At 35.3% G+C, this 17,041-nt stretch overlaps 1 protein-coding gene across 7 annotated transcripts in view; it reads left to right on the top strand.

The window, feature by feature from the left end:
* LOC144960508 (pyruvate kinase PKM-like) overlaps nt 1-17,041 on the top strand; it is a 55,252-nt gene that overhangs the window by 10,293 nt on the left and 27,918 nt on the right. For 2 of the 7 annotated variants that reach the window (XM_078893683.1, XM_078893681.1), the window contains exons 2-4: nt 1,065-1,130; nt 4,810-4,842; nt 10,384-10,404. In XM_078893683.1, coding sequence (XP_078749809.1) covers nt 1,065-1,130; nt 4,810-4,842; nt 10,384-10,404 — 120 coding nt within the window. Of the gene's footprint in view, nt 1-1,064; nt 1,150-4,809; nt 4,843-10,383; nt 10,405-17,041 lie in introns of all 7 variants that reach the window. The other 5 variants (XM_078893687.1, XM_078893686.1, XM_078893685.1 and 2 more) reach the window with 3 other exon arrangements.

Here is a 17,041-nt window from a genome sequence, read left to right as displayed (position 1 = left end):
GCACGTTTAGTGGATATTGCGCTCTATAAAAACTCATTTTTAAAAACATATTTAAAGTGTGTATACATTTTTGGTGGTAAACCCTGTACTGTATATATTTATTATTCCTATGTGTTGGGCATCATCTCCTTTCTCATGGGCGCTGAAATGACCTTAAAGTGTCGTAAGTGTAGTGAGTGATTCTTTGGAAGAAGAAAAAAAGTTTTAGCTCTCAAAACAAACAAGTAGCACGTCAGAGCCATTAGTCCCATGGAGCCGGAGTTTATGTCTGTTTCTATAGCGTGAAATAGACAATAGCAATTGCTTGACACCCTTTAGATAGGACGTTAGTTTATCTCAAAGTACTGCTTTCCCCCCCCCCCCCCTTTTTCAGATCTAACAAACCCAGCTACCTGGGACAGGGGGAGTGGCGGGGGGGGGGGGGGTCACAATAAATCTCAACTGCACACGTGATTGATCTTGGACCCTTTGATTGTGAAGCGAGAGTGCTCTACCAACTGAGCTATCGGGACCCCCAATCAAAACTTTAAATATTGGAAGGTCCTGGGTTTGAGTCCCGCTCTGAGCGGCGCATAGTTGAATCCTTTAGAAAAAAGGCTCTTTACTCAAATTCTCTCGTCGTACTCCGGTGTAAAATGAGTACCTGGTCGTTTACAGCGTTGTCTCTTGTTAAAATTATAGTAATATTGCCTAACAGGCGCCATAGTGCCTCGTGTCCTAGATGTTAAGCGTTGCTGTTGGCGGCTAGGGATCCATTGTAAAGCGCTTTGAGCGCGTCTATTGGATATTGCGCTATATAAATAGTAATAATGCACATTTATATTGCGCATACTATCCCCCTGGTTGGAGGCTCTGGGCGCATAACATAACAGGGAGATGATATACAAAGAGAAAAATATCATCTCCCAAACAATAACTATGCATTTGACTGTTTCCCTCCCAGCCAGGACCAGGACAAAACCATTCCAAGACAAAGACAGGAAGCAAGTTGGAAAACAGAGATATAAGGGGATAGAAGACACCGTATGTAGAAATCATTATAATTTATTTTTCTTGTGTTTCAGATGGCACAGATGCTGGCAAAGCCTGGACCAACAGGCCAACAACCCGTGATGCCCCGATCCAACGAGGTAGGGGGCTCTTCTCACTGTAGTATTAGATTATTATTTATTATATCTTGTTGACAATCTACACTGTTGACTTCTTCCTATTATTTATTACGTCAAAGCTGTTGACTTCGATCTTTATTTGTTGGATTGTTTTGTTTTTTAGTTGTTGTTTTGTTTTTTTTTAAATATTTTTGTTGTTTAGTTTTTGTTTTTTGTTTTTTTGTTGTTTTTTTTTTGGGGGGGGTTGTTGTTGTTGATGTTTTTTTCTTTTTTGTTTTTGTTTTTTTTTAATGTTTTTTTTTTTTTGGTGGGGGGGGGGGGGGAATTGTCATAGCTATCTTCAATACATTCATGCTAGCAGAAGTCATCGGTCTTTCAGATAACCATGAACAACATTCACAATTATTAATTTTAGTTAACACATAATAGTATCTCATTCGTCTGTAGTGTTTCATTCATCTTGAGGTTTTTTTTTATAAAGGAGAAACCCGAAACGTCCACATAATCTGTTTTCGTTCATTAAATTGAAGCTTATATTTATTTTCACATTGTTATTTAGTTTCTATTTATCACATGCAAAATTGCACTCTAGAAATTCTGCTGTACTCAGACAAAAAACAAAGATTGTTTTAAAACTTAAAAATAAATGGTCATTCAATCAATCATCGATTAAAATAATCATCAACTCGTCCAAAACTGTCAAACCTGGGACTTTGATCGAAGGTTTGAGAGTTTTTGACAAGACGGGGAGGGGGTGTGTTATCGATCGATGTAATGTAAATGAAGAGTTATCTGCCCTAAATTATAAAATGTGACCGCCGGTCTCTATTAAGTTGGGATGATTAAGATGCTGAAAATGGAATTTGTAGCCAGAAATATCATGCTTTAGTTGAGTTTTTATCCCTTATATAGGAGAAGGAATATCATATTTTACTTTGCTAAATACAAACGTTTCATATTTTTGACCAGTTTAAGCTTTTAGCACCTGGTCCATCCCGACATAATACCGTTTTGAGACGTTGGGTCACAAATATCTTCTTTACTTATTTTTTTTTTTGTTCAGAGTACGGCAGTTTATATAGCCGTCACGTGCTAGTAATTACTTCTCTTGTTTTTATTGTAATCATCATCATCATCATCACCGCAATGGATAGACAGCACACCATCAATGATGATGGTACTATAAAGGCTTTAGTCGGTGGCGGCGTTGTTATCATTGTCACAGTTCATTATTGGAAACACTCACTCATAAAATATTGGCCCAAAAAACTCGTCTTTCAAATAGGATTCAATAGTCTGATGTCACGTCCGCCCAGCAACGAACGGCTTGGTTCTAAACAAAGACAATCTGTGCTTTTTATTCTTCACGCTGGCTAGAACTGTTTCACGTGTCATGTGATCAGAATGTATAAAAGTCAAAACATGATCAGATTTATAATGTTGGTTTTTTTTTTCTGGATACACGTTTATGCTCGTCGGAGAAGTATTTCATAAGGGCGCCCGCCATTGTTCTGATAGTTTAGAGCCAGTTACTAAGTTACTATGCGTCATTACGAGGGAAGTGACGTCACGACTTTTGAAGCCTATTATATCGAGCGATTGAAATGAAATGGCCCTCGTCTTGGTAAAAATTCCCAAACCTTGAAACTTTTTAAGGGAACGTCCTCTCGAGGTCCCAGTTTTGATAGTTTTTAACCCTGTCCTTACCACCTGCAGCAAAATCGACACATTTGTCACGACACAAAATACATTTTTCTTATTCCGATTTATTTTTTGGACATCACAAACTTTGAAGAATGATCTTTGTTTAATTAATAAGAACATAGTTGTTTTGTAGAGAGCTTGTTTGAGTTTTTAAAAATCAAATTTTTTGCTGGGTAGGCCAGCCATTTCCGGAAAATACTGAACAAGATTGGTAAGGACAGAGTTAACTAAGCTGAGTGTCGTTTAAATCGATCGATATTTGAAGGACGAGTTTTCTGGCCAAATTTTTAAGTGCGATTAGTCTCTTGCCATCGGTACGGCAGTTAACTGTTGAAGTGGTGTATTATTCATATGATTTTATTACAATTACAATACAGCTTCGGTAAAACCACTTCCGCTTAACGCCACTCTCGCTTGTTGTCGACTTGTCAATGACGAATGCAGACTGGATAGATAGTATGCGCTTGGCTCAGAAGCTCACAACATTGCCATCCGGAAGTATAACGGACCAAAACACAAAACCACGTGTAACCTTGAACGTTTATAGTCTGGTTAATAATACAGTTTAATGAACATTACTCATAAACGCGGATGGTAAAAACCAATAACAAAGACCTGAGTGACGTCAATTTCATACTATCTATAAGAACCATTCATTCGCTTGTTTTTTGGGGTTTTATTTTTTGTTTGTTTTTTGGTTTTTATCCACCGATCAAAGTATAAAATAACAGATACGAACAGTTTTAATTAATATCGCAATTCCATGCATTAATCGCATGCTCTATGCGCATCGCAACGCTATGATCCCATACTCGGTGGGCTAACGATTGTCTTGAATGTTAGCACAGTTTTCAATTTCAAATTATGACGATTTGCAAGACGTTCCATTCACCTGAATGTGTTTTGATGTTTTTAATTTCTTTCGTTAATTTTTTTTTTCTTCTTAATGAGTTGAATCTTTCAAATATTAACTCTAACGATCCTATATATTTTGGGGGGGGGGGGGGGGGGGGGGGGGGTTTGGCCAATTTTACCTGGATTATGTATCTACTGGTTGCTTTGTGGCCAACTTTGCCGACATTGCGTATCTACATATTGTTTTGTAGCCAATTTTACCGAGATTCCGTAACGACAGATGGTTTTGTAGCCAACTTTACCGACATTGCGTATCTGCAGGTTGTTTTGTAGTCAACTCTACCGACATTGCGTATCTACAGATGGTTTTGTAGCCAACTTTACCGACATTGCGTATCTACAGGTTGTTTTGTAGTCAACTCTACCGACATTGCGTATCTACAGATGGTTTTGTAGCCAACTTTACCGACATTGCGTTCTACAGGTTGTTTTGTAGTCAACTCTACCGACATTGCGTATCTACAGCTGGTTTTGTAGTCAACTTTACCGAGATAACATACCTACAGGTGACTTTGTGGCCAACTTTACCGAGATCGCGTATGTACAGATGAATGTGTTGTAGCCAACTTTACCGAGATTGCGTATCTACAAGTTGTTTTGTGGCCAACTTTACTGAGATTGCGTATCTACAAGTTGTTTTGTGGCCAACTTTACCGAGATCGCGTATCTACAGATCGGTGTGCGTCCACCTTTTACTATACTTTACATTTTTCGTATGTAACGATTTTAGACATGGGGAAAAATGGAGGCATGTGTTGATGTATTTGGTGATACAATACAATGCATTGTAATTTGAATCGGAGTTAAACTTCACGTAAGCTCTGAAGTTCTTTTCTGTTTCCCCTTTTTTATGTCATTATTTTGTAAGAGTCTCCAAATTAGTTTATTTATTTGTTCAGTTTTTCATTCATTTTATTTATTGATTGATTTTTTTTATTTATTTATTTATATTTACTCAAATCGAATCATGTTTACAAAATTTAAATGTATATTATGAGATGTGTACGAGAATGTTGTCGTTTCAAAGTGACGATGATGGTTTATGTCAATCAAATGATGTTTCTCTTCCCCCCTCTTTTAGGAAAGTGATAAAAATAGTAACTCTGGTAACACGGTAAGACTTCTCCTTGCAGACCCTGCCTTTTTCCCCGGCATTTCTGACAAAATTATATAGTCTCTTATTTATCAATTCCTTTGTACTATTGATTTCGCTTTTATATTATTATCTGCTTCAGCTGAATATGACCTGTGAACAATTTTTTTCTTGCGGTTATTGAATATCTATAATATTATGTTGTATTGAAAACACACACCCAAAATGATGAATGATTAAATAGATGGAATAGATAAATAAGAAAATTAAAGGTGATAGTATCACAGGTGATTTCACGATAAGGAGATGACGTTCAATGTTTTTTTCATCATTCATTTTTTTTCGTATGTGTTTTTTTTTTTTTTCCTTTCTTTTTTTTTTTTTTTTTTTTTTTTTTTTTTTTTTTTTTTTCTGTTTTTTCCGGAGTATTTTTGTTTTTGTTTGTTGCTTTGTTTTCGTTGTGTTTTATTTGTTTATTTTATTTGGTCATTTATGAAGTGCATTGTAGAGGGAAAAGCTTGTCCTGTTTATTATTATTATTATTATTATTATTATTATTATTATTATTATTATTATTATTATTATTATTATTATTATTATTATTATTATTATGTTGTTGTTGTTGATGCCGTTTTTTTTGTTTTTCGATGACTACGATGTTACTCGTGTGCATCTGTGTGAGTGTGTCTTTATCAATATTGTATTGTTATAAATGTGTAACCAAATGACAAATTGCCACCTTTTTTTAGGACAATAAAGATTTATTATTATTATTATTATTATTATTATTATTATTATTATTATTATTATTATTATTATTATTATTATTATTATTATTATTATTATACATTATCATTCACTGAAATCAAGTATACACGTACGTGCTTTTGTCTATACAGACAAAAGATTCTATGCATGACATAGGGGCATACTAATATCACTGGCCAAAATTATACATTGCTCTCCGTGTCTTTTGTATCATGCGAATATACGCAAGTAGGAAGTTCACATGTCATTTCAGATTGAAGATTTAAAATGGTATAGGTCGTCCAACACTGAAACTAAGAAATCTGTTCGGTATGGGATATACATCTGGAGAGAGAAAAAAATTAGTCCTTCAGAGCTATTAGGCCCATGGGACTGGAGTTTATCCCGGTTTCTTTTGCGTGAAAGGACAATAGCCATTACTTGCTACCCTTTGGATATGACGCCAGTTTATCGCAAAGTACGTTACGCCAGATCTAACGGACCCAGCTACCCATTCACTGCTGGGTAGACAGGGGGATTAGAAATCTCGACTGCACCCGGGATCGATCTTGGTCAACTCATCGCCGACGTGCCAGCTTTGGTATTGAGATAGATGCAAAAAGATTAGACAGTGGCACAGTTAGTTCCTTTCGTACATATGGTGCCAAAATGACCTAACTTTGTCAAAAGCGCCGTAAAACCCTTGAAAACAAAACAAAGCAAAACAGTTCGTAACATCAAAAACTACATTTTCAAACTGTTTTATGCTAGGTTTCAAAATAAGAATAAGAGGACGACTTTTAATGTGTCCACTTATTTTTGATCATCGAGTATATATTATATAATAATGATTATAACAAGATTTGCCAGTTTTGTATTGGACGATCTATCAAGATAGCGCTGCTTACTTTCAGGTCCCTATCTTCTCGTACGTTCGGAGAGAACAAGTGGGTTGATGCCATTTCTGTGTATGGCTACTATAAATAGACATGTCCCCCAGCATTGTGTTAATTAACCCTCAACAGGATTGGCTGGGTTTCGATTTTTTTTAAAATAAAAAACTTAATTATTTTTTTAAAAAATAAAAAACTTAATTATTTTTTTTTTAGATAGTCATCCGACATTTTAATCCAACAAGGCAGTAACAGCTGTGCGGCTCCAAACCGTCGCCGTCGTGAACTCATAGCCAGACACTTTCCAAAATATTACGTCACAGTACAAGGCGCCTGACTACCCGTAGCCATCGTTAACTTATAGATAGTATGCGCTAGGCTAAGAAGCTCACAACATTGCCATCCGGAAACATCCTCACTTTATGGTATCTGGCTGGCGTTCCCGACCTCCCATAACGGACAGGGAGGTCCTTGCTGTGTCTACTATCCCCATGTCGTGTCTGTTTTCCAATTGCTTTATGTCTTTGTCTTGGAATGAGATTACTTGGTTTTGTCGTGACCTTGGCTTTGAGGGTAACCACTCGAATGTATAGTTATAGTTTTGGGAGATGATTTTTTTTCCTTGTAAATCATCTCTCTATTATGTAGTTATTTTTTTTTAATTTTTAACATATAATGATTTGTAAACAGATTGTATTCCTCTTCATGGTAACTTGTGCTGGTGTCTGGGTGAGGCTTTTAGGTGATCTCAAACTAAGTACACTGACAATGTGCTCTTGGAATCTACATCTTTTCCTTATTTGAACCTTTGTCTTACTTTTTCTTGAGTACTTTAATTGTAAGTCTAGAACTATTTACTATACCATTTTCTTCCTTTTTACTGGTGCTGATGTGACCTTAATGTGTTGCAAGCGCCGTAAAGCCCTTACGAACACCAAAAAAAGCAAAAACACAACAATACTCCTCGCTGTTTTGTTTTGTTTTTTTTTAGTGGTCGTCGCCTTGTATTATGATGTCAGGCTATGATCATCCCACTTTAGTTTTTTGAGTTGTCGAAATTGGGAGTCGCATCGCTTTTACCGCTCTCGTATTTGAACCATAAGAAATCGTGTTTGTTTTCGTGTAAAACAGAGCTCCAGCTGTTGAGGGTTAACTTTTGCACGTGATGCAATCATCTGCCTGAGGGTTAAATAAATGCATTCTGCTTTTAGATACTGATATGCTTGTATTGTCGGACCAGAATAATTGGTCGTATGTTTGACCTCTCTCTCTCTCTCTCTCTCTCTCTCTCTCTCTCTCTCTCTCTCTCTCTCTCTCTCTCTCTCTCTCTCTCTTTCTCTCTCTCTCTCTCTGTGTGTGTGTGTGTGTGTGTGGGTGTGTGTATTCTTTTCTTTCTCTTTACCTTTCACTCTCACTCTCTTAGTGTCTTGTTTTCGTTTTTGTTGTTTTTTTTTTGTTGTTGTTGTTTTGTTTTTTTTTTTTGGTGTGTTTTTCCAGTTCTTTTCCACCTATTTTAATCCTTCCCCTCCCCCCCCCCTCCCCTTTTCCATATCATTATTTAATTACGCTGCTTTATTTACATATATTGAATAGTCTACTATATTCCTTTGGTTCATGACCAAGGGTCAACGTTCACCTAACTCCTATGCAACTGTGAAGCTCAGTTTTGACTTATGGTTATTATTGAATTCTAATTATTTCACCGTGCTCTTTACAGTAAAGAACATTACACGTGTGTGTGAAAGGTACCAGACAAAGCATGAAAGAAAAATACACGAAAAAAACTATCCCCCCAAAAATCAGTCGATCTCGACGGGGGATCGAACTCGTGTAATGGTAGCACGTCTGAACGGTAATCAGATTGTCTGAGGTTCGATCCCCAATCGAGGTCGACTGATTTTTGGGGATGGTATTATTTTTAATTTAGAATGAGATTTTCTCATAATCACCATCGGCACACGTCTATCAGTCGGACCGGATGGTCTTCCAGTTTACAGTAATGCTCGTATAATTGCTCTGAGACACTGTACGATGCCCAAAAAAAATTTAACTCGCCTGTGTCAAGAATTTATGAAAACTATTTAAAATATGGAGGACCCACAGCTTCGACTAGGATACCATTAAAAGGTTAAAACAGTTCTGGCTTTTCTTTATTCGGACTCGAATATATATTAATGGAATTAACAAGAGATGAAGTGAGTAGGAAAGTGCCAGAAGACAACAGAGAATAAAAACATTTCGGCGGCGATGGGGGCTCGAACCCGCGACTTTACTGGCACGACTCTGCCTGGCCGGGGAGATCGTGACGTATACCAGTCAATGAGGGCGATTCGGTGTGTTGGCCTAGGGAAGAGGCGGCCCTCAACGTTTAGTTGGTACACGCGGAGGGAATGCCACTTTTCCGAGGTTGCCTTGATCGAGGTTACTGTAGTGATATCGTCATGTCAAAGCGAAGCAGCAAGAGCTTCGCTATTATGTGGTCATAGGAACGTTGTGAACACACTATTTATTTATGTTGGTACGTATAGCAGTGTATTTATTTATCTCTCTCTCTCTCTCTCTCTCTCTCTATATATATATATATATATATATATATATATATATATATATGTTGTGTGTGTGTGTGTGTGTGTGTGTGTGTGTGTGTGTGTGTGTGTGTGTGTGACCCCTCGTCTCAAAACGGTATTAAGTCGGGTTGATTAAGATGCCGAAAATGGAATTTGTAGCCAGAAATATCAGACTTAAGTTGAGTCTATATGCTTTATAGAGGAGAAGGAATATCATATTTTACTGTTTTTAATACCAACGTTTCATATCGTTGACCAGTTTAACTTTTTAGCATCTGATCCGTCCCACGACATAATACCGTTTTGAGACAAGGGGTCACATATATTTGTGGGAATGTACCGTGGTCATCTGCTAAGGTCCACTGCCAGCCCGCCAAAACAACCAGCCCTCCAGTTCAAACTTGATATTCATTATTTGTTTTATTTTTATTTGTTTTTTGTTAATTTGTTTTGTTTTTGTTTGTTTTTGTTTTTAGTTATCATTAATGTGCAGTACAATGCATTAGTCGTGAACCCACAGCTTTATTTCTTCCGGTTGAAATATCATTGGAAGCGTGCAAACTAAAATAATATAGGCCCATGGTATGATCGGAGTATAAAGTAACAACTAAAAGAACTCGTATCGCAGAGGACAAATTATGGGAGGATCAGAAATCAGAGGGAAAAGCTATTCAGAAAGAAAGAAATAGAAAGAGGGGGTAGGGGGGGGGTTGTTACTTTGTAATGTGGAATATTCTGAGATTTTACTGACTGGCTCTATAGTCTGTATAGATTTATTAACCTACCTTGTCATATTTTCATACAGCTGAAATCTTAGGAACAGTTAGTTGTACGTTTTTATATACAGTCCCACCAGTGCACGTTTTTGGGACCTCAAACGTGCGTTTTTTGTTTGTTTGTTTTTTTGTTTTTTGTTTGTTTTTTTTTCATTTTAATTCTTAATTCTTATAATTTTGACATCATCATCACCATCAGCCTCCTCGACTGAACGCCAATCCTGTTCTCATTTGGGGTTAATAATGCCATTTTTAGCTCTTATTCTAATAGTAACGTCATCTTAGCCACCTCCACAGATTAGTGCCTAGTCTGTGGCCACCTCGTCTGAACACCAATCCTGTTCTCGTTTGGGGGCGCAATAATACTATTTTTAGCTCTTATTCTAATAATAGTAACATCGTCGTTAGCCACCCTAGAAACTGGATACCGGTGCTTGGTAGCCACGACCTCGCCCGAACGCCAATACCACTGTTCTCTTTCGGAGGCCCTTTAATGCTATTTATAGTTCTCTTTCTAATAATAGTAACACCCTTGTTAGCCAACCGTGTGTACTCTTTGCCTATGATATTCTCTTTCAGGCCAATAACGGCTCGACCACGGTAAGATCATCACTTTCCCAACTGTTTTTTTTTTTGTTTTTATATATATAAATGTTATTATTAATACAATTGGAACATAACCAAAATATAATTATAACTTGACGCATTTTCCTCTAAATATATATATTTCTTTTTAAAAGAACTTTTTTACCTTTTACAGGCGAGATTCGATTTTTATCAAATGTGACTTCCTACTTGTGAAAAATGATCGTCTCAAAGTTTGATATTTTTATATTTATTGACTCTAACGATTATTTTATAGGAAATGTGTACAACTGGGGTGTAATAATACCGTTTTTGACCAATTCAATACTGAATATTAATTTGGTAATCTCGATGTTGGTGAAAACGGTCGTTAACGTTACAGTTGTGACAAATTTGATAATAGGGTAAATAGTAGTAATAAATCTTTATTGTCCACAAAATAGAAAGTGTTTAGTGGTTTACATTGCTCGAACAAATATAATAAACACTAATAGGAATGTATGGATCTTATAACAAATTTACTTCACAATGCACACAGGCATCTATACAATTTAATACAACAGGGATTAAGACTGATTTCAAATGGATCCACAGTTACTAAGCTACTCACTCGAACTACTCACTCCTCTTCGAATGCAATTTTAAATGATTTGAAAGGAAGAAATTGAGTCTCGCAGTTAAAAGGTTAAAGACTTTTATAGTATTAATTATTTTTTTTAATTATTATTTCTATATAACGCAGCATCACTAGACTAACACCCCTCATGATGGAATATGATTTTTTATTTTGTCTCGCTTGTTATGCGAATTTGACCTTGGTAGATAGCGATGTGTACATATATGGAGGTCTGACATCCGAACCCACTTGTGGGCCTAGTTTAACATTGTAGTAACGGACAATATTTTTGCGTCATTTTTTAAATATTTTTTTTGAGAATTCCATTACAACAATGAACCCATAAGCCTTAAGGTTATCAGACCTGCAAATTGGTACGCCTTGGTATATAGATTTTGGAATTTTTCTACATAAATATTTTTTTGTTCTGGAATGTTTTGTCAAATATTTATATACATATATTTTCGTGCTCTATTTATTATTTTTATTTCTGCTGCTTGTTCCTCCCACTACCACCCTTTCCACCCCTTTTTTTTATATTTCACACGACTACAGACTACGATGAGTTAATAGTCATTATAGATTTTGAATTTATATATATATATATATATATATATATATATATATATATATATATATATATATATATATATATATATATATATATATATAAAATCTCAAAAATTGCCGTAAAGCTTTAAACAAAAAATAAGAGGAAATTTAAAGATAATTTATAGAATTTCTGATCAAAAGTAATTCGATTTACATATAAAAATCACACACACACACACACACACACATATATATATATATATAATATATATATATATATATATATATATATATATATATATCAAAACTCAAAAATTGCATTGAAACATAAGAAAAGGGCGTTTAATCATATAATATAAGGAATTTAAAAAATGATTTATATAATTTCTGGCAATCATCTGTTTAGGACGTTTGATACCAATCTCGTGATTATGCTATATCTATATTTAAACTTAAAAGGCATGCAATTCTTCTTGTGTTAATGAATTTTTAAAAATTCAATTCTCTCTTTATGGTTTTATTTTTCTCTCTCTCTGTTAGATTTTCTATGCATCGACATGAATGTAAATGTTGCTGCTCGAAGCTCAAAGAAATAAATAACAATTTGATATTGAACGTAAAACATTTTCGTATATTAAATTGAAGCTTACATTCAACTTCACATTGTTATTTATGTATTGACGCAGAATCGATGTGTCATTTTATCTACATGTTCTTATAGAGCTAACCATAATATTATGATGACGCCGTCATAACATGACCCAGATAATTAGATGCAAATGACCCGAACTATGCTGCAATTGGCCCATAAGCAGGTCATACGGATCCAATCAACATTTTTGTTTACACATTGGTAAGCAACAGACTGCCAACTATCAAAGAAGGATTAAGTGGGGCATTTTCACTTTTTAAAAAAAATTCCCTAACCACTCCCCTCATTCTTTCACTCCTTCGTTTCTCTTTGTCATCACCCCCCCCCCCCCCCCCCCCCCCCCCCCAATCTTTCCCTTGGCAAAAAACAACAAGTCTTATTATGCCTTAACTCCCGCGAACAACACATGGTGACAGGGGTCCCTTGTCTTGTTCCTTTTCCAGTCGTGAGCAGGTATCCAGACACCTAAAGTTTGTTTCGAACTAGAAACATACAAGTCAATAATATTATGAATAGGCTAGACTTTTGCCGGTTGAAAGTAGTGGGTGCTACGCACTGGGAAAGATGTTTGTTTATTTTCCTCCGTGTTTGTTCAACTATCGTTTTCACACCCTCTCGCACCGAGTCCCACAATTTCGTGCACATTAATCAACAAATCACAAACTGTTACCAATAAAAACCCATAATCCATCTAGATCTATCTATTATTATGAAAGTGAAAGAATGTCCTCTCTGAAAAAGAATCCTAATCAATCACCGCATGAGCATGAAGCAGACTTGAGTGAAGGAAGCGTTGAGTGAAGCTAGTGACCGTAAGTCAGATTACGAAGTGAATCGTAAAGATGAAAACAAATCTACAAAGCATTCTAAAAATTTGCAGTGAGACATACAAAGTTAAAGACCGAAAAGCTATTACGGGTTAACTTTGAACTAAATCTTTTCAATCGACACACCAAACACTGAAATTCAAATTCAAACCGTTTGTTCGCGCGTTCGAGGCTGGTGATGAGGGACTTTAGGAGCAGGAAAATGTTGCGCACAAAATAGGTCTCCCATTTATTGTTGTTTACATTGTTGATAATGCACTTGTAGTAAAAATAGACATACACAACATTATTTTATAATAGTCAAGTTCATCATATATGGCTAAATTCTGAAAATCAGGGTCCAAATAGTTTTTTGGGGTTTTGTGGGGGTTTTTTTTCAGATAAGCGCATTAATTTTGAATAAATTATCTTTAACGTGGTCTTAAAATAGATTTTTTTTTTTTAATGAGCTTTATATAGCGCAATATCCACTTAATGTGCTCAAAGCGCTTTACAAAGAGTCCCTGGTCAACAGCAATTTAACATGTAGGACGGGACATGCCGCCTGTTAGGCTGTTAACGGCCAGGTACTCATTTTACACATGAGTACGATGAGAGAAAGTGAGTAAAGAGCCTTTTCCAAGGACTCAATTATGCGCCAGCGCGAGGCTGGAACCCAGGACCTTCCGATCCGAAAGCGAGTGTCATACCACAAGACCAAATAGCCGCACATCGACGGTAATTTTTGATAAATTTTATCATTTGATTCATAAAATATCAATATCTAGACAGTATTTGATGCGCGATCGAATATTTATGAGTATGTGCTTCTTTTGCCACCAAACAGCATCATATTTATGGGGGGTTTTTTTCTATAATTTGTTATGGAAAGTGAGCGGTCAAAGGTAGGAGCATGTGTTTTACCACGTGCTGCACAGTCTTTAGTTTTGACGGTGTCATCATAATGTTAGCTCTATACAAGTTTGATCCTGTTGTATCGCGGGGAAAAGAAATTCCTTAAACACCAACACTAAATTGTCAATATTCTTCATCATAACAATGTTAAATCAAGTCCTTGGTGATTTTAGTTACACGGTCGTGTAATCATGAATACATGCGATATAATGGTCGATTTAGAAATATCATGAGTTTATAGATATTTAATAATAGGAAATGTTGGTAAAAACAGATTTTTAAATTGTTTTATTGAGCGGGGGGTCGGGGGGTATAAATGTTTCAGGTTTATTATTTCAATTTTACACTGCAATGTTTTGTTACTCGTGATTAGAATCGTCGTCGTCGTCATCTTCATCGTGATATTTCAATTGGTGATTATAAAATAATTGAAATAATAAAAAAAATATTTATATATATATATATATAATATCTTATCCACTTTCCATAGCTACATTATCCATCCCTTTCCATTTCATATACATTATTATTTAATAATTATTATTATTATTATTATTATTATTATTATTATTATTATTATTATTATTATTATTATTATTATTATTATTATTATTATTATTATTATCATTATTATTATCGTCATCATCATCATCATCATTATTGTCTTGTTGTTTTAGTTTTTTTCTTGTTATTATTCTTGTTCTTTTTTATTATTTATATTGTTATTAATATTTATTTGCTAGCACATTTCCTGTCCATCAGTGGGTGCATAATGATATACTTCAATGTGTTGTCCTCATTTCATCGCTAACAAAATAAGTAATAGCGTGTAATTTTTTTAAGTAAAATTATTATCTACCTCCTCCAATATTTATGCACCCTATCAATACATTGCTCTCTCTCTCACTCTCTCTCTCTCTCTCTCTCTCTCTCTCTCTCTCTCTCTCTCTCTCTCACACACACACACACACACACACACATAGACACATACATACACCCCCAGAAACACATACATAGCCTTTATATCTATCTATCTATCTATCTATCTGTCTGTCTGTCTGTCTGTCTGTCTGACTGTCTGTCTGTCACTAGTCATGTCCCTCTCCTAGCCCCCTCTCCCTCCTAAACACATCTCCCATGTTACAACATACTTACCTACACGCTGCCAACTCTTGCTTGCTTGCCAGCTTCGTCAATTCAGCCCTCTCCAGCTGGAGATCACACCTGAGACTTTTTCAGTTGTATTTGCTTATTGTTTTGTTTCTTTTTTGTTTTTGCTTTTTGTTGGGTTTTTTTTTTCTGACATCCTAAACCATTTCATTCGTTGTTCAGTCATTCATTTATTCAATTATTTATTCATTCATTCATTCATCCATCATTATTTCGTAACTTCATGTATCTGTAGTGTATAGAAGAAAAAACCGCGAACCATTGTCAAAGACCTCCTCATACTCCTCCTCCTCCCCCTCCTCCTCCTCCTCCCCCTCCTCCCCCTCCTCCTCATACTCCTCCTCCTCCTCATACTCCTCTTCAGTTTTTGTATCGCGCAAAATCCACTAAACGTGCTCAAAGCACTTTACAATGGGTCCCAAGCTAACATCAACACTTAGTATCTATGGCTTGTTAATATAATAATATGTGCTCGTCGATTTTGGTCAAACCCCTTTGTATTTTCAGTCTGAATCATTATGTGTTTTATATACTATTGTATATATATATATATATATATATATATATATATATATATATATATATATATATATATATATATATATATATATATATATATATAGTGGTCGTTTTCTTTTTAACAGGTGTTCGTTATATTTTTTAAAAGGCGCCTAGCTTGGATTTCTGGAGAGAAAAAAAAAACACATTTTTTTATAAGTTCTGAGTTGCTCAATGTAGTCATGTGGTATGGCACTCGCTTTCTGTTGGGAAAGTCCTTGGTTTGAGCCTCGCTCGGCGCATAGTTGAGTCCTTGGAGAAGGCTCATTACTCACACTCTGTCATTGTCGTCGGGTGTAGAATGAGTACCTGGCCGTTGGCCTCGTTATATCTGTCGGAAAAAAGTTGTAACAGTAACATCGCTAACAGGCGTTTATGTCTCGTTCTACGTGTTACGTGTAGCTGTTGGTCAGGGACCCTTTTTTTAAAGCGCTTTGATCACGTTTAGCGGATATTGCTCTATATAAAATCTCAAGTTTAAGATCACTGAGAATTACGACACCGATTTTTGTAAAGTGCATTCGGCTCTTTGATGGAAAAGCTTTGTGTAAAAATATCATTTTTTACTATTTTATTATCACCAAGATTTTTATCATTAACAAATATGTTACTAATACTTTTTGATCATGTCATTATAATCATAATACAGTATGTATATACGTGTGTGTTACTGAAACATTGAGTTTTTATGGTGTATAGATTTCGTATAGATTTCAATCATGTTTAGTATTAGGTTGCCTTTGGTTAGATTCGATGCCTGTAGTGTTATTAGGGTTTGTTTTTGAATGTCTTCAATTTTCTTTTAAATACATCTCAATTGTATGTCTAGTAAGTTTAAAATGATAAATGTGCATTTTGTCAACTGTATTAGTCCTCCCCCCCCCCCCCCAATCTTTTTATTATTATTATATTATTATTATTTATATTTATTATTATTCCTTTATTATATATTATATTTCTATTACTTTTCCTCACCCCCTCCTCCCCCCCCCCCCCCCCCCCCTTTTTGTTTCTGGTATCGTGGCTGCATTGTAGCATCTGCCTATTGTGTTAGGCCTAATCGTTCATATTATCATTATCTACAAATTTAACACACTTGGTTAGCTATTGCACATGTATTGTTATAATGTGTTATCAAGGAAATCTAGTTTACTATATTATTTTGAAATAAAAGACTGAACTTTGTTATGTGTCTCTTATGCACAATTGTTCATGTTTTTGAAATACTTTATGTCGTTATTATGTCGTCAAATATTAAGATGTGGTATGATAATTTATATATCGTATCGTTTCAGAGATAATAGTTTCTAAAAATCTTTAAATGCTCTGTGTAACTTTTATACATAGGTATAATTTATTGAGTATTAAATACTAATACATGAA

Source organism: Berghia stephanieae, chromosome 15 (assembly GCF_034508935.2).
Source record: "Berghia stephanieae isolate SIO BIC M18660-M18661 chromosome 15, UCSD_Bste_1.3, whole genome shotgun sequence".
NCBI lineage: Eukaryota > Metazoa > Mollusca > Gastropoda > Nudibranchia > Aeolidiidae > Berghia > Berghia stephanieae.
This window is presented reverse-complemented; position numbering and strand designations above follow the sequence as displayed.